The sequence below is a fragment of the Microtus ochrogaster genome, linkage group LG4 (assembly GCF_000317375.1).
Source record: "Microtus ochrogaster isolate Prairie Vole_2 linkage group LG4, MicOch1.0, whole genome shotgun sequence".
NCBI lineage: Eukaryota > Metazoa > Chordata > Mammalia > Rodentia > Cricetidae > Microtus > Microtus ochrogaster.
Window position 1 is genome coordinate 57063498 of NC_022030.1, and position 21458 is coordinate 57084955.

General features: G+C 48.9%; 1 protein-coding gene across 10 annotated transcripts in view; it reads left to right on the forward strand.

Moving 5' to 3' along the window:
* The window catches only part of Tns1 (tensin 1), a 230526-nt gene that overhangs the window by 149263 nt on the left and 59805 nt on the right, over positions 1-21458 (forward strand). For all 10 annotated transcript variants that reach the window (XM_026786501.1, XM_026786500.1, XM_013351702.2 and 7 more), the window contains 6 exons: positions 117-229; positions 569-629; positions 734-809; positions 1257-1386; positions 7984-8049; positions 9085-9201. In XM_026786501.1, the coding sequence (XP_026642302.1) occupies positions 117-229; positions 569-629; positions 734-809; positions 1257-1386; positions 7984-8049; positions 9085-9201 (563 nt within the window). The remainder of the gene's footprint in view (positions 1-116; positions 230-568; positions 630-733; positions 810-1256; positions 1387-7983; positions 8050-9084; positions 9202-21458) is intronic.

The window sequence follows — 21458 nt, forward strand, 5'->3', positions numbered from 1 at the left end:
TGGGTGGGTGGATGGATGGGTAGGTGGGTGGATGGATGGGTAGGTGGGTGGATGGATGGGTGGGTGGATAGAGGACTCCCCAGGCCCTTCCCTGATGCTACCCTATTCCTGTGCAGGTATGTGCACTACTTCAGCGGCCTCCTCTCTGGCTCCATCAAAATGAACAACAAGCCCTTGTTCTTGCACCACGTGATCATGCACGGCATCCCCAACTTCGAGTCTAAAGGAGGTACCTGTCCCATCCCTTCCCTCCAGCCTCTATTTCCTTCTTGGTAGCCTTGGGTGGTAAGCCGTATGTTATGCTGTGGTGTCATCTGGACTTGTGTGGGGCTCTCGGCAGAGCTCAACCCTACTCCTCCTCAACGTGGGGCTGACATCTGCCCATACCTAGTGGCAGAAGACACTGGGCGAGGCAGTTTTTGCCTAATACCTTAGGAACGAAGTTGGTCTTTCTTCCTGTTCTTGCTGCCTCCTTTTCCTCTTCCTCTTTTCCTCCTCTCCCCTCCCTAGGTCCCTCATCTCCTCAACCGTTTCTACTTCTTAGCTCACACCTCCCCCTCTCTGATAGGGTGCCGGCCGTTTCTGCGCATCTACCAAGCCATGCAACCTGTGTACACATCTGGCATTTAGTAAGTAGTCTGTGTGAGGGAGGGTGGGGGTGGGGCAGGAGGAAGGGAGAAGGGAGCCTGCTTCCTCAGTGAACTCTCTCTCCTTCATCCCCTCTCTCCCTCAGCAACATCCCCGGAGACAGCCAGGCCAGCATCTGTATCACCATTGAACCAGGGCTGCTCCTAAAGGGGGACATCTTGGTGAGCTCCACCCTCCTCCTCCAGGGTCCCTTCTCTTGTCCTGCTCCCACCCTGGCCCAGGGACACGGGACATGCAGCTACTCCGGGGAGTTACTGAGTTTCCAACTGTGGGTGTCTGTATGCTCTCCCAGCCTCGGCAGTCTTCCTTCCTCCCTCAGAGTGGACATTCAATTCCTAGCTTCATTGTTTGCTCTGGGGCAGTCTCAGGGAGCCGCCATTCAGTGTGCACTGTGGCCTTCTAGCTCTAGACCGGTGACAAGACACTCCCCACAATTCCAGACTGTTCCCCTCTTCTTCTGTTCTGGAAGTTTCCCAAAGAGTTTTGAGATCTTGTTTGGTGATCTCTCTCTCTCTTGAGTTTGGGGTGAGCCTTGGGACTCAGTTAATGGAGTGAGGTAGGAGAACCCCTCTGGCCTGACCTTTCACTCTTTGCCCCTCCCCATGCAGCTGAAGTGTTATCACAAGAAGTTCCGGAGCCCGGCTCGTGATGTCATCTTCCGGGTGCAGTTCCACACCTGTGCCATCCATGACTTGGGGGTTGTTTTTGGGAAGGAAGACCTGGATGAAGCCTTCAAAGGTGGGCTCCCTGATGGGCAAGATGGGGCTCCTGTAGCCAGGGAGGAGTCCAGTGTGGAATGACGTGGTGGGTGCAGGGGCCGTCTCTCCTGAGCCATGTGGTTTGTCAAGTCTCAGGGGGCTCGTGACACCAGTTTGAGGAAACAGGAGAATCATGGCAGGACTTGGGTGGTCTTGGAGTTCATGTTGTAATAGAGATCAAGATCAATTCTTCTCAGTCCATCCCTGCACCCCAACAACCGCTGGGCTGTTTTGTGCCCCCCACCCTTCTCCAGTGATTGCTCCAGAGTGTCTCCTTCTTGTCCTGCTTGCTCCCTTGTTCCATGTGACCAATGGGTGTTAGAGTTCTGGCATTCACAGTATCTTAATATTGGGCTCGATATTAAGTGCTGGAGTCAAAGTGAAACATGATGTGGTCTCTGTTTGGGTAAAGCTAAAAAATTTTGAGGAGACAGCTGCAGCAGAAAACAAGCATCCCTCAGGAAGGGTGCATGTAGGGATGGTGGCAATGAGGAGGAAGAACTGCGGTCAGGGAGGCTGGGGTCTTCTATTCACTTAAGGCTCTGCCAAATCACCTCCAGGACTGGAGTGCATCCGTGTGTGCATGCGTGTGTGCGTGTGTGTGTATTCCATATTAATGTCTCTATTCATGGATGCACCCATCTGCACATTTCTTCCATTAACCACCTGTTAACACACCATCTTTCATCCATCCTCCCGCACTTTTGTGGTGTTATCTACCCATTGGTCTGTCTGCCCATTCATCCATCCATCCATCCATCCATCCATCCATCCATCCATCCATCCATCCATCCACACAGTTACTCACCTGCTAATGCGTGTGTGCATCCATCATACATTTGTAGGCGGAGGCTGTTCATTCATTTCCTAGCTGCCCAGACCTGAAATAACCACACAGAAACTTTATTAATTACCACACTGCTTGGCCAATGACTTAAAGATATTCCTGGCTGACTCTTATATCTTAAATTAACCCATTCCTATTATCTTATATTTTACCATGAAGCTCATGGTTTACTGGTAAAGTTCCGGGGCGTCTATCTCCTTCGGCAGCTATATGTGTCTCCTCGACTCCGACTGCTCTCTCTCTACATCTCTGTTTGGATTTTCCGCCTGGCTTTACTCTGTTAAGCCATTGACCTAAAGCAGCTTTTTTATTAACCAATTGCAATAAAACATATTCACAGCATACATCGGGGAATCCCACATCATAATTCATACCCACCTGTTAGCATACCCACTCACCTGTCCACCCACCTACACACTCACGCATCAAGCATCACTTGTGTGTTAATACATGACAAATATGGTCTAGATCATGGAGATACAAAGCGAAAGCCTCTGAGAGTCCACAGTTTCATGGGAGGTATACAAACAATTATGAATTGGTGTGCATAGAGATGAACACATGCATAGCAGGTCATATCATACAGAACAGATGTGATCTTTGTTGAGACCTCTTCCTACAGGTAGTGGGTGGTGATCCTGAACAGCCTAGGATCAGGCAGAAAGCCTGGAGGGGCCAGCTCATGGAGGGGTGGTTCTCCTGTGTACTCTGACCCATGTGGTGGGAAAGGATATTATATGAGAGCTCTCTTTGCATCCAAGACAGGAGGAGCAGCATGCTATGAGTTTCAGGACAGATAGAATCAGTCTTGAGGGGAGAGGAAGGTGGAGCTAGCAAAGTCAAGAAGAGGTTGAGGAGACACGGAGGGAAGGGGCTCCCATTTTCCTCTTGCATGGCTCAAGTGTTGCATTTATTTAAATATTATCAATAAAAAATTGGGAGTCAGATATCAGGGTAAGAACCTGAATGATCAGAGAAGTGGCAGAGAAGCAACCATTGACCTCCTATCTCTTCTGTTCCTCCATCCAAAAGAATTGAGATCCTCTTTAAATCCTGCCTTATTACTACTTCCTATCTCTCTGTCTGTCCTCAGTCTTCCAAAACCTCTATGATTAATTTTGGTCAACTAGCAGCTAGCTCCACCTCCTGATTCACAACAAACTTTATTGTCAGAATGTAATCAAAATATCATACATTTCTCACTTTTGTCTAAATTAAAAGAGAAGGTTTTAACTCTGACATTAAGACTATGTACAATAAGAACAATTACCAGGGAAGAATTACATTCATAATGTCCAGTCCATTTGCATTTGGCAAATTCAGAAAAAATACTCTATTATCTATCCTATCTTGGTGAGTCCAAAGTTTGGTACCTAATTCACTGTCTATCCTAACTTGTATTACTAACCCAAAACTATCCTTTTATGTCTCTCAACCTGATACACTTTACATCTCTTTTATGAGTTACTTTTCTGAATTTGGTAACAATGAAAACTATAACTATCTAGCCTTCAATTCATCAGTGACCCAAGAAGGATATAATGTTACTTGTGTAAACAGAAAGTGCAGAACAGACAACTTCCAAAACTATAGAATTGACAGAAACAGCTGGCTGCCTGGACACTCACCCAAGGTTCTTCTGCAACTCTGGGCATCCATCTTCAACCTACAGGCCTAGATGACTGGACAGATGTTTCTGTGAAGCAGGAATTTTGAAGAACTGTTCCACTTTGTCTTGGCAAAGTTTGTTACTTTCTTTTGTGTCCTGCTTGTCCAATTAGAACAGCAAACTGTCAGCAGTCAAGGCAAGGGCATTTTCTTGCCCAGTGGCTAACTTTTGCTGCCAAGAAAGCAAACTCCATATGGAGTTTCTTAGATGCCCATCATCTTCTCTGAAGTAGATTAGTGTTGCCAGGAACAGACATGTCTCATTGTCATAAATAATCTTATATTATTAAAACATCTTAAATGCCATATTCTATAGGCCTATGAAATGTTTGAAGTCCACCTGTTTGACCTTGAAAACATACCTAACATGACTACAAATTTGATTGTAATAACTACTAACTAACTACTAACATATATTTCTTTATTATCCTAGATAGTTTGTAATAATAACTTTCAAGGACTAGAAATGCACATTACTCTGTTAAATGAGCTGCATAGGTACAATACCTTAAACAAGAGTAGAAACATATGTATAGTGTGTTCTAACAAAAATAACTTTAAATTTGTATCAATATACAAAAATATCTTAAACAAGAATAGAAACATATATACAGTATAACAAAACTAACCTTAAATTTGTATCAATATACAAAAATCCACACCAATGTAAAACATTTAAGGCTAGTGGTTACTTTTTTGGTTTAAGAGTAGATTCGGTAATCCACCCCTTTATCCCATCATTTCTATATTCTCTCCTTTTGTTTACAGATAAAGATCCCTGGTCTAATCTCCTTTGTTCAGCTTTTTTTCTTGGCCATTACCAATAACAACTTGTAGCGAACCCCTCTAAGCAGTGATAAATAATCCACTGAATGACCCAAAATTATCTACCTCGCCTCTTGGGAATGTGGGCATTATGTTCTCTAGATTTTTCTTGTTATCTGGGATGGGGGGGGGGACAACAGCATCTCTAGGGGACCCTGAGAGAATTGAGATAATGGTCAAGTCTGGGAGATCTAGCTGTATCATTTGTTGCCAGTCTCTGTGTAATGGGCAAGTGTAGGGCCTATCTGAAATCCTGGCTGGAGTAGTGCCTGAGGCTGGACCACCTCAGCTAGCCACCTTGAAATTGTCCTGAGCAGTTTGCATCCAAAGCTGATCTTTGGGTGGTGTTTGTCAGCTTAGTGGTATTACCCATCCATGTGGAATTGTTGTTGTGGGGTCCCATCATCCTTTTAGAGACTTCAGAGGTCACTGTTAGGAATGGCCATGGTTCAATGCTGAAAACTTAAATGTTTTATGTGTCAGATGCAGCAGATCTTGGAAAGGTTAAAGGACCTTTTGTTAGGTACATCCAGAGTATACAAACTTAATTCCTAGTTACCTGATAGAGACTCAAACCTGAAATCATGTACAGAAAGCTAGATGAAGCCTTTTTCTAGAATTAGTTAGTACTCAATATGATCACTAATATCATGACAGAAAGTTTTTAAAAAAATATATATATATTAACCTTACAAACTCTAAGATAATATTTATACCTTAAGAAAAGTTTTCAAAAGTCAAAATAAAATCAAAGGATTATGAGATTAGTGATGATAGAATAGTCCTTTATAATTGGCTTTTCTTCTATTCCATACCAGGTAGTTCTCCTGACATGAGACAGAGATTTTAGATTTTTCTTTAAGAAGCACACTTGGGTTTAGAGAAGGAGAGAGCCATGCTCCAATTCCAAAGCCAGCTTGAATTTTTAATCACACTGGGAGTACAAGAAGATCATTTATCTTATATGTCTGTAGACAACAGCAGAAACAAACATTTGGGAAGATTAATGAAATTTTATCCTGTTGGAAATTATATCCTGTGATATACCATTAGGCCAATTTGCTCTTCTTGAGACATTTCCTCCGGATGATTCGTCCTTTTTCTTCAGATGTCTGCCTTGTCCAGTGTTCCTTAGATTTCTTAATTGGATGCCTTTATTCTCCTGGAAAGACAAAAATAAAATCCTGTCCCAACCCTAACATTTGGAATTTTCCTTTTTGGCAGGTTATATCTGATCAAATGAAAAGCATTTGTTAGTCTTATAAGTTAGTTTAGATTGAATGGCCACTGTGATTGATGAACTATCGTCTCTTTTAATCAAGAGGTCTCTCCTGTTTGAATCTAGTATTTATCAATTTTGATGGTACCCATAACTTTTCTTCTCTTGTGGAAACAAAAGAAAAACCTCTTCCCCAGTGTAATACATGTCCTGGCTTCCATTCTGAGGTCAATCCATCCTTAAAGTACATAGGCTAATTTAATTCATCAGTTTTATTTCTCTTGTCCAATGTCTCACCACAACTGTCATTCCTTTCTCAATGGCATTTAAGAAATTTAAAATTAATAAATTGCACAGTCTATCTCTGGGGGCCTTTTTTACCCCTTTCTGTTTATTAAGCATAGCTTTTAGAGTGTGATTAGATCTTTCTGTAACTGTTTGCTCTGTAGAACTTTGTGGTAAACCTATAATATGCTTTATGTTGTAATACGCAGAAAAACTATTTTCATTTTACTAGAGACCTATGCTGGAGCATTGTCAGTCTTAATTTGTACAGGTATCCCCATGATGACCATAATGTCTAAGAAATGTATAATTACAGAATCAGCCTTTTCAGAACTCAAGGCAGTTGCCTATTGAAATACTAACTGTGTAGCTATAGTATGGTGTACATATTTTAAGTTTTCAAACTCTATAAAAGGAAACACATCCATTTGCCAAATTTCATTTTTTTGAGTGTCCTTTGGGTTACTTCCTGCAGGATGTGGAGTTTGGTTATACGAAGAGCAAGTAGGACATTGCCTTATAATTTCCTTGGCTCATTGCCAAGTGATAGAAAAATCAGTCATGGAGAACAACTGAGGACTGATAGACCTACAAACAGAAATGTAGCCACAGTATCTGTCCTGGTTAGGGTGACTAGTGCTGTCATCAAACACCACGACCCAGGCAATTTGGGGAGGAAAGGGTTTATTTGGCTTACACTTCCACATCACTGTTCATCATGGAAGGAAGTCAGGACAAGAACTCCAAAATGGCAGGAAATTAGAGGCAGGAGCTGATGCAGAGGTCATGAAGAAGTGCTGCTTACGACTTGTTCCCCATGGCTTGCTCAGCCTGCTTTTTTATAGAACCCAGGACCATCTTCTCAGGGGTGGTATCACTCACAATGGACTGGGCTCTTCCCCATCAATCACTATTAAGAAAATTCCCTACAGGCTTGCCTACAGTCTGTCCTTATGGTGGCATTTTCTCAAATGAGGTTCCCTCTTTTCCAGTGAGTCTAGCTCGTGTTGAGCTTTGGCATCAAACTATCCAGCACGGTACTGGAGGGAATCAGTGGAATAAATAACAACCTACCCAGATTTAAGAAGAAAGGAGGCTGGGTGTGGAAGAGTATGTCTGTAAACCTGGTGCTCAGGAGGCCGAGACGGGAGAGAGTTCAAACCCAGTATGACCCTGTAGGAAAAGAAAAAAAAAAAAGAGGGAATAACAGGAGACAAATAATTTACCGTCATAGCAGTGAATCAAGCAGGCTTTACTTAGAGCCTGGAGATAGTGTTGCAAATACAGACTGTGACATAGAGCCTTGAAGGTGGACTAATGTAGTCGGGACTGAAAAGGTTGGGCTTGCCTCACGAAGTGGAGCTCTGGTAAGGCTGTGGCCTGCAGTTCCAGACGTGTGACTGGGCTGGGTCTGTTCCTCCATTGGTCGTGTGCTGGCCTAGTGTGAAGCCCTAGGTTTGATCCCCTGCACCTATGATTTCAACACTCAAGAGTTGGAGGGCAAACGGTTGAAGTCTATCTTTAATGACATAGTGAGTTTGGGGCCAGCCTGGACTTCCTGAGAACCTGTCTCAAAATATTCTTTCCCTATGCACATGCAACTTCCTCTGTGTAAAAGATTGTGTGTATTATATTATTAACCATATATACACATATGGCTGCATTCTTTTCTATAAGAAACTTTTCTCTTTAGGGGTATGGGATCCCCATTTTCTCCTTTCTTTCTCTTTTAGATGATCGATTTCCTGATTACGGCAAAGTGGAGTTTGTATTTTCCTATGGGCCAGAGAAAATTCAAGGTACAGACGACGTTCTAGCCCTCTCCCTGCAGCCTTGCCTGTGCCCACCTCACTCTCAGCATCCTCCCACTGGTCAGCTCTACAAACATGATGGTACTTTAGAGGTGGGTCAAGGTACAGGACCAGGGCGTCAGAGTGGACTTCCAGCTAAACCTGATCCAGCTCCTTAACTTCAATATAACAAAAATAAATGCAGACAGTGAGGCGCTGAGTTGACGAAACTGTTCTGGTCCCCCTAGGTCACCATCTTGTTATATTCAGAGACTGAGGGCCTTGGCAGATGGAAGGGACAGCCAGAGCACATTCCGAGCTGTTGGGTGGATTGTGGGTATTTATGAACCAAAGTGGCTCAACCTGAAGGCCAGTTTAATAATAACCTTTCTTCCTCTTGACTCTAAATATGGAGAGCAGTTGCTCTTTATCTTATTTGAGAACAGAATGGGAGGAGATGAAGTTAGGGTACTGGCAGAGAGACCTTGAGCAGACTAAAGAAAGGACTGCCAGGCCAGGACCATAGGCTACCCTGGATGGCCTGGCAACTGGCTGTACTGACTCTGAGGTTGCAAAAGAGACTGGCCCGTTCTTATGGCTGTCTGTCTGGAACAGGAAGCATCTTAAGTGGGGGCAGGGGCAGTCCTCTCAATGTCCGGCCTGTGATTTCCCTGCTGTCCCCTCTTACAGGTGGTCCAGGACAAGCCTGTCCCCTATCCCTTCTCCAACCCTTGCTCCTGCTCCAGGACTATAGATATTATAGGAGCAGCCACCCAGTGGATGCAGGCATGCTCTCTCTCTAGGGTGTGTGTGTGTGGTGGGGGGAGGTTCTTTCTTTATCAGTGCCCTGTGTTAATCTGCCCCTATAACCTGGCCCTAACTCCTGGATTCTTCAGGTAACCCAAGTCATTGTCCCATTCCAGACATTCAATATAGCAAACGGTTCCTGGGGGATGGCCCATAGAGGAGCTCACTGGTCTTTTGCTTCACTAGTTGCTCATCTCTTTCCTCCTGTCCCCTCTGTCCCCTGCTGGCTCCCCACAGGCATGGAACACCTGGAGAACGGGCCTAGCGTATCTGTAGACTATAACACCTCGGACCCCCTCATCCGATGGGATTCCTACGACAACTTCAATGGACATCGTGAGGATGGCATGGAGGGTAGGTGACCCACGAGTGCCAGGCTGTCACCAAACTGAGCAGCCCTGGCCTGAGGAAGCTTGGTCCTCTGGGGTCTTTGTAGAAGGGGTAGCTATAAGTGCAGCTAGAAGTACCTGTTCTGTCTCTTTGGAACCTGCCCTCAGGTGTCTCCAGGCTGTGTCTGTATTTGTAGAGGCCAGAACAGGGATATGTAGATGAAGTATTTGGGGACCTAATAGTATATATAAGGATCCAGCGAAAATGTCTGAGAACTCAATGTGGCGTTTCAAGATGCAAAAGGGGGAAAAATGCTGCAGAGCGGCTACGGTGTCTGTGCCTACTTAACGTGCCTGAAAACACAGTGTATTTCCTGCTCAGCTGCAGTCAGGTGTGCTCTGGAGAGTTCTGTGGCCGGTCCATTGGTTTTTTTGGCTCTTGGAATATGTAGGAGGTTGAGGGGCAGAATCTCTGAAAATGAGCTTGCTAGATTGAGCACAAAGCCTTGCAATGCCACCTTGGGTTTGGCCCTTGGCTTGTTTTCTGATTCAGCCACAGGAAGGCAGGATGTTAGAGCAGGTTGGAGGGTTCCCTGCATCTGTCTTCAGAATTGGGGTAACTGAGGTCTTCTGGAAGATGGGACCATGACTTGCTCCTCAGACCCAGGCTGTGCTCTCTCAAGGACACCAGCGATACCGGGCGATGGTGGTGCATGCCTTTAATCCCAGCACTCGGGAGGCAGAGGCAGGCGGATCTCTGTGAGTTCGAGACCAGCCTGGTCTACAGAGCTAGTTCCAGGACAGGCTCCAAAGCCACAGAGAAACCCTGTCTCGAAAAACCAAAAAAAAAAAAAAAAAAAAAAAGGACACCAGCGACAACCTCTCTCCACACCAAAGCCAGCTGGGGCTTGCTCTGGTGATGGAGTGGTACCGAGGAGGGAGAACATGGCCTGGGTCTCTCACCTGTTTCCCTCTACTCCGCTCTCCTCTGTTGCCCTTGCCCAGGCATCCTGTAGGGCTCTGACCTGGAAGCCATGCTGCAGCCATGAGCAGATGTCAGACAGACCGGAGGAGGGAGGCTAGATTAGAATTCAGGGGTTCCACGGCAGTGCATTTATGCGTGGCACCGCCAGGTTGGTGGCTTGCCCTTGTACCCTCTCAGAGGGCCTTCTTCTCCCACTCTGATCCTTGTCCCCCAGTTCTCATCTTCTGAGTGGCTGAGGGGCCTGGGTGTGGGGTGGAACAGAGGAACGAATGAATTGTCTCTGCAGCTGCTGCCATCAGCCTCCTTGTTTCCCTAGGGGGGAAGTTTGCATTTTTAACAAGAACACTTGGCAATTTGAAGGAATTTTTAATGCCTCGCCATTTCTCCCTGGTCCAGAGTCGATGCGGTGATAAGTGTAAAAATATTTCGTGAGCGCTAACGTGCCAAGAGAATCAAAGGTAGAATAATTAAGGGTTGGAAGGATGGATGGAGCCAGCTCGAGGGAAGGAAGAGGAACAGAGTTAGGGTCTGAGGGGAACCTGGAGTAGCAGGTTCAGAGGACAGGCAGGACAGATGAGGGAGGCCCTGGCTGGCTCTGCAGCCCTCACTCCATGATGTGCTTCCCTAGCAGGGGATGGAGCTGGCAGGACCTTGGGCCAGTAACGAGGTCAGCTGGTCTTATCAGGACAGAGGGGCTACTATATGCAGGCAGAGAAGCTGGCCCTTTGCCCGTAGAGGAGCAGATTAGGGGTTTGCTGTCCCCTTCCCTGCCTGACCTGACGGCCTAGGGTGGAACAGTTGCCGGGAAATGGCTGCCTTGTGCTCTGACTGTGTGTGTGTCTTGTGGCCTGGCCCTGGGCTGCATTCCCACTGGGCCTGGAGACCCCAAGGCTAGCCCAAAGCTTGAGCATGGATTGTGTTCCAGTCCTGTCCTCGTCTGGGGGCCTTTCTGTGGGAGGCTCTCTATCCTGGGACCCAGAGGGTAAAGGACTGTGTGTGTGTGTGTGTGTGTGTGTGTGTGTGTGTGTGTAATGGTTAAGAGGAGGAAACGGGACTGCTTAGACTGCTTGTCACCTTGGTTGTGGGGAACACGTGGTTCATCTGTGCTTAGGCTGGGAGGAGGAGGCAGTGAGGGAAGAGAGGAAAAAGAAGGAAGCCCGTATTGGAAGTAGGCTCTGTCCAGGGACAATGGCCACGGAGAGAAGTACCTGCCATCTCAGGGACTTCTTCCTGGGGGTCTCTGGTCCTTGCTGTCTTGGGTAACCATCTGAAGGCACCACAGGTGGGCCCTAATGGACAGACATTTGCTCTCATGGTTCTGGATTTTGAGGCCAGGGCTGGTGTCCCTGAGGCATGTCTTCTCAGTGTGTAGACTCTGCCATTGCCCAGTGTCCACATGTGTCCCCCTTTGTGTGTCTGGATCCTGATCTTCTCTTTATGCAGGACCTGCCTCAGTGGCTTCCCTTTGCCATAACCGATTCTTTCTTCAGCCACTGCACTGTGAAGCCTGTGGCCCAGAGGGGATGGCTCAACCCATCATGTGTAGGATGGAACTTTCTGTGTTCCATGCAGCTGGACATCCCGGCTCAGTTTTCTGGGTAGGGAGAAGTGAGAATCCTGGGTTGTGGTGGAGAGCTGTCTGGCCCCCGCTGCCCTCCTCCTTGAAGCTGCCTCCACCTCCCTCTGGGTTGGTGTGGAGCCAGTCAGCTTGGCCCTGGCTCACACCACAGTTGGAGCATCCAGGAGTCCCATTAGTTCTTTGGCCCGAGCTCTGAGTCCCCGTGCCCAGGTCCCAGCACCTCTTGGATGGGGGTGGGGGTAGGACTTTGTTTTTGTCTATGCTGCACAGAGCAGTGTCCAAATTCTCCCAGAGGGTTCCAAGACACCACTTTCTGAAGCAAGTTCCAGTAGCAGGGTGGGGTGGCCTCTGCTCCTGAAGAGCTGAAGAGCCAGGAAGTCGAGCTGACCCGGTGCCCTCCACTTGCTGTCCTCTGACTTCTTGGCCATTAGCTAATGGGAGTTAGGACTGGGGACCAGGGCATGGAAGCAGATTCTCAGACTGGAAGCCAGGGTGAAGGGAGAAGGAAATTCATCTCATGTCTAATGGGGGTGGCAAGGATGCTGTTATCTGTCACTTCTGGGTTGTGCTTGTGTAAGGTACCCAGGGTAGGTGGCAAGGGATTTGGTTTTGATGCCCAAACTTTTATGTTCTTGGGCTCTGAGGAAAACCATGTATTTTCTCAGGGGAGAGTTCTAATCCTTCTTCAGTTTCTCTGTCTCAGCCGAGGAGAGTCTCTCATCTACAGTCAGGAGTCCCTGGTCTGGGCTGAGCTTGTCGAAGGAATGACTTTTTTGAGAGGGAGGGAAGGAGAGAAGGAGGGAGGGAGGGAGGGAGGGAGGGAGAGAGAGAGAGAGAGAGACAGAGAGAGACAGAGAGAGAGAGAGATGGGAGGAGGATAGAGGAGGGGAAGATGCCTCAAACAGTTAACAAATGAGGAGAAAGACACAGAGAAATGACCCAGAGAGATAGAGAGGAAGATCTGGGCTAAGGGTCCTGGACATCCCTGATGACCTCTTCCTGTGGGTCTTCACTTTTAGTTCGCATAGAAATAGGATGTAGGGGGGCTGGAGAGTTGGCTTAGTGATTGAGCATGCTGGCTGCTCTTCCATAAGAGGATGTGAGTTCAATTCCCAGCATCCAAATGGTGGCTCACAGTGTCTGTGACTCCAGTTCCAGGGGCCCTGATACTCTCTTCTGATCTCTGAAGGCCCCAGGCACACAGATGGTACATATACACACATGCAGGAAAAACATCCATACACAGAAAATAAAATAAAGATTAAAAGAAAGAAATAGGATGTTGGCGTAGACAGCATTTCTTCTCATTTTGAGCTCAACCAGTGTTTTCTTTGGGAGCTAAAAAGAGGATGAGATGGTCCTGACTCATTTATCTCCTCAACTCTTGAGTTCCATGGGGGAAAGAAATGGCAGAATGGTTGCATCAGTCAGCCTAGGCCAGCAGAATCTGCAATAACAAACATCCCCATTCACATGGCTTCCTCCAGTCAAGCATGCTCCCTGCTCAAGGTATCTGTCCACCGAGGACAGGAATAGGCTTCTGTTCATCCTAGTTTCCCTAGTGAGGGGCTTCATCTAGAAGTGTCTCTCTCATTGATGGCACTTGTCTGTAAAACAGGTACCATAACAGGACCTTCCACCTAGGAGTGGTGCTTCAGAGTCAGGGAGGGTCGGTGCCAGAAGCAAAGTGTTTGTTAAGTGCTATGTTGGCAGGACTCTGTCTGTGGCAGCCATGCTGGAGTAGATAAGACAAAGATGGGGTTTTATGAGTCCTGTCCTGCTGAGAAGCCCCTGTCCCTTTCCCCTCTTCTCTATGGGAATCATCTACATCTGACGCTCTCTTGGGACTAGGACACTTGCCTCCAATGTCTGGAGAGTTACCCTCCCCCAGCCTTCAGGTTCCTTATGACTGAGTTAAGGGAACTGGATTCCTAAGGGGACAGCTCTAAGGAAGGATGGTGCTGCTGGTGGTGGACTGTGAGGACGATAGCACATTCTGGGTGCTGGATGGTTTTGGTTAACCCCCCAGACTCCATTGGCTGAGCACTGTCTGTCACCTCTAGGCCTAGCTGGAGCATGTAGGAGGTGATTATAAAGCCACTTGGTTTTGTTCACCTCTGCCATTTTTCTCTACTCTGCACTGCCCTGTCCCCATGATGCTAAGGCCAGTTCCATTTCTTCTCGGGTTACTCTAACATGATGGAAGATCCAAAGTATTGGTAAATTCAGACATCAGTTCAGAGTTGGCAGCTCACCTTGTCAGCCCTTGCCTGGCCATCACTGTGTGTGTGCACATGTGTGTCCGTGGCAGGTTTGTGTTTGTGCGGTGTGCATGGGCACATATGTACACATGTTTGTGTGTATATGTGTGTGCTTAAAGGGCATAGAAAGTTTGCTCTTCCTAACGCTAGGGAGAGAGGAGGTGATGGACATTCTAGAACTTTCTTGCTTGCTGGGCACCATTGGGAGGGTGGGCAAGTCGCCTGTAGATTCGGAAGATTGTAGGTTTGTGGCTCTTGAGTCCCTTGTCAGCAGATCTGGAGACTTCTCAGGTAACCTGGTAGCTTCTCTGGTTGTTCCTTAGTCCCCGAGCTGTCCTCCTGGCTCCCTTGGGTAGAAAGACCCTGAGATGTGAGTGCTGCGTGGGTATTTGAGAGATGTGGGTACCTGCAGTGACGGTGACGTGTATAGTCATGAAATGGCCTCTGGGAGGATTCTGGGTTCCTCTTTAAAGAAGAGTCGTCTCCAATATGCTGGGCCAATCAGTGAATTCAAACACAAGATTGTTGTGACCCCCATGACCCAGCATCTGCCAGCCACCTGCTTAGCATTGCTCCCCGTGGGCTGGGGCTGGCTGGCCCTGTCCCGATGCCCTTGGTCCCTCGACTGGCCTGCCCTGCACTGCTGCTGCCAGGCTTGGGCAGCAGTCTGCGTCCGGAGCACGTGGTAAGCTGATCCCTTCCCTGCTGAATGGGTCTTTGGTCTCTCAATCTCTGCCATCGGGAGGAGGTGGAAGGCTGGAGCCACACTCTGAGCAGTGCCAAGCTTGCTGCCTGCAGCCCAGTGCCCAGATGGAGGCTGGGGACAAGGAACATGTTCTCTGTCCCCTCAGGCCCTGCTCCCCTTCCTTTCCTGCCAGACCTGGAGATGAATGTAAGTGACCTGGCCCCGGCCTAGGGTACCATGTCCTCATCCATAACTAAGAATGGGATTTAAGTTGCCATTGATCACATGCTTTTCTGACCTACTAAATATGCTTCCTGTCTATCCTCCCCTCTCCCATCATCCCCCTCACATCCCCCTTTCCCTCTGTTCTTCTATTCTACCCTCCACTGTTTCCACCCTTCCCTTCCTCATCCTCTCTTCATCCGCCTCCCCTCCTCCATCCTTCCTCCCTCTCCCCTTTTCTTTTTTCCCTCTCTTCCCTCAGTTCTTAATTAATCACTTACTACAAGTAGTAGGCAATTAGTCCTGAGGTTTGGCAAGCCAAGTCTGGGGATGCTTGGGGACAGGAATAGGGGTGTCACATAAGTTTTCCAGCCATCCTGAACCCACAGCCAAATGGGGAAGGGTCCTGGCCAGGGGATGACGCCTGACTCAGAGCAGTTGGCTTCATGACAGGGGCTGGGCTCTAGCAGTGAATATAGCGTCATTTCTCAGATCTAAAAGTCAGGGACACTGATCAAAGTCTAGAAAGCTGAGGTTAAGAAAAGCACTCAAGGCCAGGTGTGGTAGCTGAGGCAGGAGGAAAACCTTTTTAGAAAAAGAAATTACAAGCAATCACGTCAGCCCGGCTTTCCTTAAGGCTGAGTCTTTAGTGGATGCTCGCTAGATCTGTGTGAGGTAAGGGCGAATAGAACGAGGGCGGGGTGGGGGTTGAGAGGGGGAGGTACAGATGCTGTGTGCTGCTCAGCGTGCTTGCTCAGGTTCATGCTTCCTCAGCCACACCTGGGTCCTGTTGCCTCCCTGCTGTTCAAGGTACAGGGCTTTCTCTCTTTAGATTTCCATCTTTCAGAGATCCCTTTTCTAGGAGACTAAGAGCTGGATGGTATCACAGCGGAGCAAGCCTTGACCTCTTGGCTGGCAGACTGTCTAACAGGGGAACAGCGTAGACATGTTCTAGGATCGCACCCACGGTTTTGTCACTGGGCCCTCAGATTTACCTGGGCCACCGCAATTGTTACCAGCCAGCTCTAGTGACTGTTGACCCCCGGAAGGGCTTCATACTGCCTTAGAATCCAGACCCTCAGTGGGGAGGGTGTTCTTTCTAGATTCTGGAGTATGCTTCTCAGCACTGGGGTGTCTGTCCCTGCTTTGGGGATCCTTGGCCTCACTCCCTGTCCTGAATGTTAGCCTGGGGTGACACCCGAGGCTGGTGCAGAGTGTCTGCCCTCGGCCTCGCTGTAAGCAGCTCCACTGCTGACTGTCCGGCCCTGTTCTGGGTACCTGTCTCCCCAGCAGCTTCATCAAGGAGCTGCTGTCTGACCCCCGCCTCCTGGGGATTCATGCTACAGAGTTGTCCTTCCTGCTGCAGAGCCTCGCTCTCCAGACCGGTCTTCTGGCCTGCTTTCTATCCCACTGACAGTTTGGGGGCTGTGTTGGGGAAATTGTTTCAAGGGATCTAGGTCTGGCAGAGGATCAGTGCTTTCCTGGATACCATCCCTCCCTCCACTTCCCAGGCTGCCCATGGGTGATTTATCTTTTCTAACCTCCTTTCCTTTCCACGCCCCTTCCTGCCAGACCTCCCCATGAAGCTTATGGGCTTCAGCAACAGACTGGTTCTCTCAGGAATGTGGAAGTGTCTCCTAGTGTCCTATGGGGGAAGGGTCTCAGGACGGGTCAGTCCCTAGGCGGGCAGGGCCTTGAGGATAGGTGCTAGCATGGGCTTGGGGTTCGGGCTGCTCTGGTCAAGTCCTAGCTCTGCCTCTTGCCTTTTGTTGGCCCTTGGCAAGGTGCTTAGCCTTTGAGCATCAATAGTCCCATCTTCAAAATGGAGAGAAGGAAAACACCCGGCTTAGGACAGTGACTTAGAGGTTTATCACAAAGCCTTGCCTCTCCCAGGGACCTTGTAAAACACCTCTGGAAGTGAGTCAGACGACCTTCTAGACATCCCAGCTAGAAGTGGACCTTTAAATCAGACCTTTGCTTTCTTGTCCAGTGTTGGCTCCCACTGTCCTAATGCAGGCTGCACCCCCCCCCTCCGGGGTGGCTCATCTCTTGGGGTTCACTTCCCAGGCTGGGTCTGCACTCCAGCACTGGTCACAGCCCCTCCAAATACCACATGTCAGAATATAGACGAGAAAAGGCATGGTTCTAGGTCACCCTTGAGCCCACTGACTGTATTGAGTGGAGGAGGGGAGGGAGCACAGATCACATGTGGTGGGTGGCACCTGGGCCCTCAGTAGCATTGTACCCTCAGTCCCCAGGCATTTGTTGAGGGCCTGCATATGCCGGCCCCTTGATTCCCTGTTTGCTGAGGACAAGACAGTGAGGGAAACAAGAGCCCAGGGCTTGTGTTTTGGTGGAAGAAGGCAGATGGTTTAAAAGAAAATCAGGGACTAGGGTGATGGCTCAATAAAGTGCCTGCAGAACCGTGAGGATCTGCATCTGACCCCCAGAGCCTATGTAGATGTCGGGCATGATGGTGGCATGTGCTTGTGATCCCAACATGGTAAGGCAGAGATGGGAGGAGTCCTGGGGCTTGCTGACCAAGCACCTCAGCCTACTTGATAAGTTTCAAAAAAAAAAAAAAACTGAAAGAAAGAAAAAGAAAAAATAAACAGCATCTAAGGAGCATTCAAGGTTGCCCTCTGACCTCCACATACACACGTGCATACCTGCACAAATGCACACACCCAGAATTAAAGGCACAGGATAAAAAGGCATGTAAGACAGTATTGCAGTATGTTATGAGACAAGAGAAACTTGAGTTCTGCTTGGGAAAGAGTGATTGGGATTGGCAGCTGGCATGGCGGTTAGGAATTTAAACACAGGTCTTACTAAGCGCACAGCAAAGACTGGAGGAGGATTGAGCTGCCCAGGTATATAACTAGGGAAGAACATTCCAGGTGATGGGGATAACAAGTGCAGAAGTCCTGGGCCAGGAGCCCGGATGTCTGGGGATCATAAGTGGGGGCTGCTGTGGCTTAAATCGAGGCTGTGATAGAATACGTCCCATCTATGGGGGCCAGGTCACTTAGGATCTGTAGCCATTGTGCGGATTGCAATGACTTTTTCCCTAAACTCTTCCACCAAATGGTAGATGATGACGATCTTCCCAAATAGCACATCAGAGGCGTCTCTCTCTCTCTCTTTTTTTTTTAACTGCATAATATTCTACCATACCTATGTGCTGTGTTTTATTCATGAAAATTCATAGTATTTTCTTGAAAACCTAGATTTAAGTAACTGATCTTTTAGGTTATTCCCAGCCTGGCTTTTTTGTTTCTAGAAAAGTTGTCATAGGCCGTCTTGGGAATGTGCTGTTTTTATTTGTGCAAGTCACAGGCCACCTTTCACAGGGGGATGGTCAGTGACAGATTGGCCCCCTTAAGGGCTGTACTAATTGACATTTGCAGCCAGAGGGCAATCTGCTCCCACACTGTGTTCACCCCCTGAGCGAGATACTGTAGAAGAGCCAGGACTTCCTTACCTCTGCCCATGGCCTGTGAGCCAGTGGTTTCACAGATGAAGTAGCAAGCACAGAGATTAAGGTTTCCTAGCAGTGTTTGCACAGCCAGATGAGGGATGGAGCAGGAGTTCTGGTACCCACTGTCTATGATCCCAACACTTCTCCCTATTTCTTCACGTGAGCGGGAGTCTGGGGGAACCCTGCCCTCCTGTCCCACGCAACTTTGAGATTTGGAACCCTAGGAACAAGGACCTGAGTTAAAACAGGAAACCTGCCTGTCAGCCCACGGCTGTGCCTGTATCATGGAGACCCTTGCAGACCAGTGGCAGGGTAGGAGAGGCCTGCCTCGGCAAGCTGGAGCCACAGCTGCCTTTGTCCCCCTCCCATTACCAGCCCCAGGGGAGCAGCTTGGGCGTCTTGGAAGGGCAGGGTGGCGGGGGGAATGACACTGGCTAATTCTGCTGTGGGTGGAGGTGCAGCCATTGCAGGGTCAACTTGCTCAGGGATTAAGTTTCAGCATTTCTCCGATGAAAACAAATCGGCCTCTTTATTGCTCTGCTTGGCCTTTGGGACCACTAAAGGCTGGTGCATATTTACAGACTTCCTGTAAGTCACTGCTTCTGCCCTAGCCCCAGGGCAGAAAATAGCCTCAGATGAGTTTAGAGCCTCTAGCTAGTGGCACAACCAACAGGAGAAGAGAAACAGGTGCCTCAGCCAGTGCTTGGCTGAACATCTTCCCTAAGGTGGGCAGGCGTCCAGTAACCTTCCGTTGCTCAGAGGAACAAACCAATGCTAGCCACAGTCACCTCTTGGTACCCGTGGGTGGGACTCCCCATCTGCTGTCATCGCTGTCTGGTAAACACTGCTGAGTGAGGCCCCTCTGGTGGACGGTTAGAGAGAGGAGGCCTACAATGGGGGTCTGGTACCCAGGAGAACCCTTGTAGTTATGGGCTGAGAAACGGGAATGGGTGATGTTTCATTTTTCTCTTTTTGGTTCTTTTGAGACAGACAGGGTTTCTCGGCGTAGCCCTGGCTGTCCTAGAACTTGCTCCGTTAGACCAGGCTGGCCTCAAACCCACAGATCTGCCTGCTTCTGCCTCCTGAGTGCTGAGATTAAAGCCATGTGCAACCACTGTCCAGCTTCAGGATAGTTTTTCTTGAAGTTGGGGTGAATTTTTCCACCCATGCACCTGTGTGGGTGACATGAGTGATTGGGGCTAGTGTCCGCAAAGGAACAAGGCGACTTCTAGAGTTCTCTGACAAGACTGGCTTTCTGGGTAAAGAGGACACCATGTCTTCCACTCCAGACTCCTTGTTCCCTCTTCTCTCCTTTCTTGAAACTGTTTGTGTCCAAAGCCTCTCCCACAGGGACGTAGTAAGGGCAGAGCTGGATGCCCTCCAGCCCTGCTGGCTCAAACTGGATTCCCCTTGCCTGGTGAGCCGAGGCAAAGCCGGCTGAGGGTGAGGCCCTGACTTCTCACTCCCTAGTTTCCCGTCTTGACAGCTGTCACTGACGCTTATCTGAGGCTTTAGTTGTGTGTTGCTTTGATTGCTGGCAGGGGGTGGGGGTGGGGGGTTCGGCAGCAAGCTTTCTTTGATGTTGGTTCTGTGCTCTCTACCCCTGGACCAGTGAGGTCAGACTTTGATATGAAAGCAAAGACTTCTTCAGATCTTTCCTCTCCCTTCCTCCCTCAGAGCCCCCTCTGTCTGAACTAAGGTTGGGAACCTCTGAGTGTCCACAGGTGTTCCTTATAGGATGCCAGGGTGGGAAGGCCCAGGGGTGGGGGCTGCCTCCTATCCAGGAAGGTTCCCTGTGGGGCGGAGGGCTTGGGAGTCAGGGAAGGTCGTTTCACTCATCATAGAAGTGAACTGCCTGGTTTAAAGGGGAATACGGATCATCTGTGTCCATTGCTCTGCCCACACTCACTCATGTAGGAAACTCCACAGACCCTCCGCACAGCTCTCTTGTGCAATGAGCACCTGGGTTACTCTGCAGACACTCTTCTGTAGAGAACTCCGTGGGTCACTCTCGACAGTCCCCTGTAGTGTGCCGAATGAACCCCTGGACTTCCAGCCCTGCACTCCCCTGCCTCACAGCAGGAGCTGTATTCGAGAGGCACACAGACCCTGCGGCCCCCAGTACTTCTGTCAGGCTGAGAGCTTACATTATTTTGAGACTGACCCACTGACGAAGATGGGTCCTTATGTGGCCGTGGACTGCCCAGAGGTGTCACACATGAACCTGTCATGCTCATAGCTCTCCTTGACATGGATGCAATTCCCAGGGAGCCCCTTCCAGGGACTCAGTATTAGCCTGGCCATTGGTGTATAGGTGCTTGGTTCTGAGCTTGTCACGTGGTCCCCTCTGCTGTTATCACTGTTGATGCCTCTGAGCCCTGACTGTGTGCCTCCCTGTCCCCCTTTCGGGCTCCTTTGTCTTGGGAGCAGAAAGAGCATGCAGACAGGGTCTCCCGGATGCTGCATTGGGCCAGCATTGGAGGCCAGCAAGAGACCCCAGCTTAAGCGTGGTCGCCTGGTGAATGGATGCAGACATTGATTGATTCACCTTAGCTCCCCAAACTCGTCCATCCTTCTTTCCCTTCTCCTCCACCTTCCCAGGTGAAGATGTTTCTGAAGCATGCCCCTGCTGGGAGCAGTGGGGTGAGGAGAGCCAGGAGGGCCAGATGTCCGTCTGTCCTTTGTCCAGTGCATACATCTGTCTAGGAGCTGATAGTCGCCTTCCTGCATAATCTTATCCTATTCCCGGGGACCATACTCCCAGACTGGGCCTGCCTGCTGCCTTCCTGGAGTAGATTTGGAGCCCCCCCCCAGAAGGCTTGCTCTCCACAGCCTGTCCTGCCCCTGTAGCCCTGAACTGTGCTTCAGGTCTTCTGGGCTGGGGGAAGACCGTAGGGCATTCTGGGACCATATTTCTATCATACACATACATGCAACACACATGTGCTCACACACTCACCCACTCGTGTACACTCACCTGCATGCACACACACCTGCATGCACACACACACAGCCTCAGTGCTGCACACACACCTGCATGCACACACCTGCATGCACACACACCTGCAT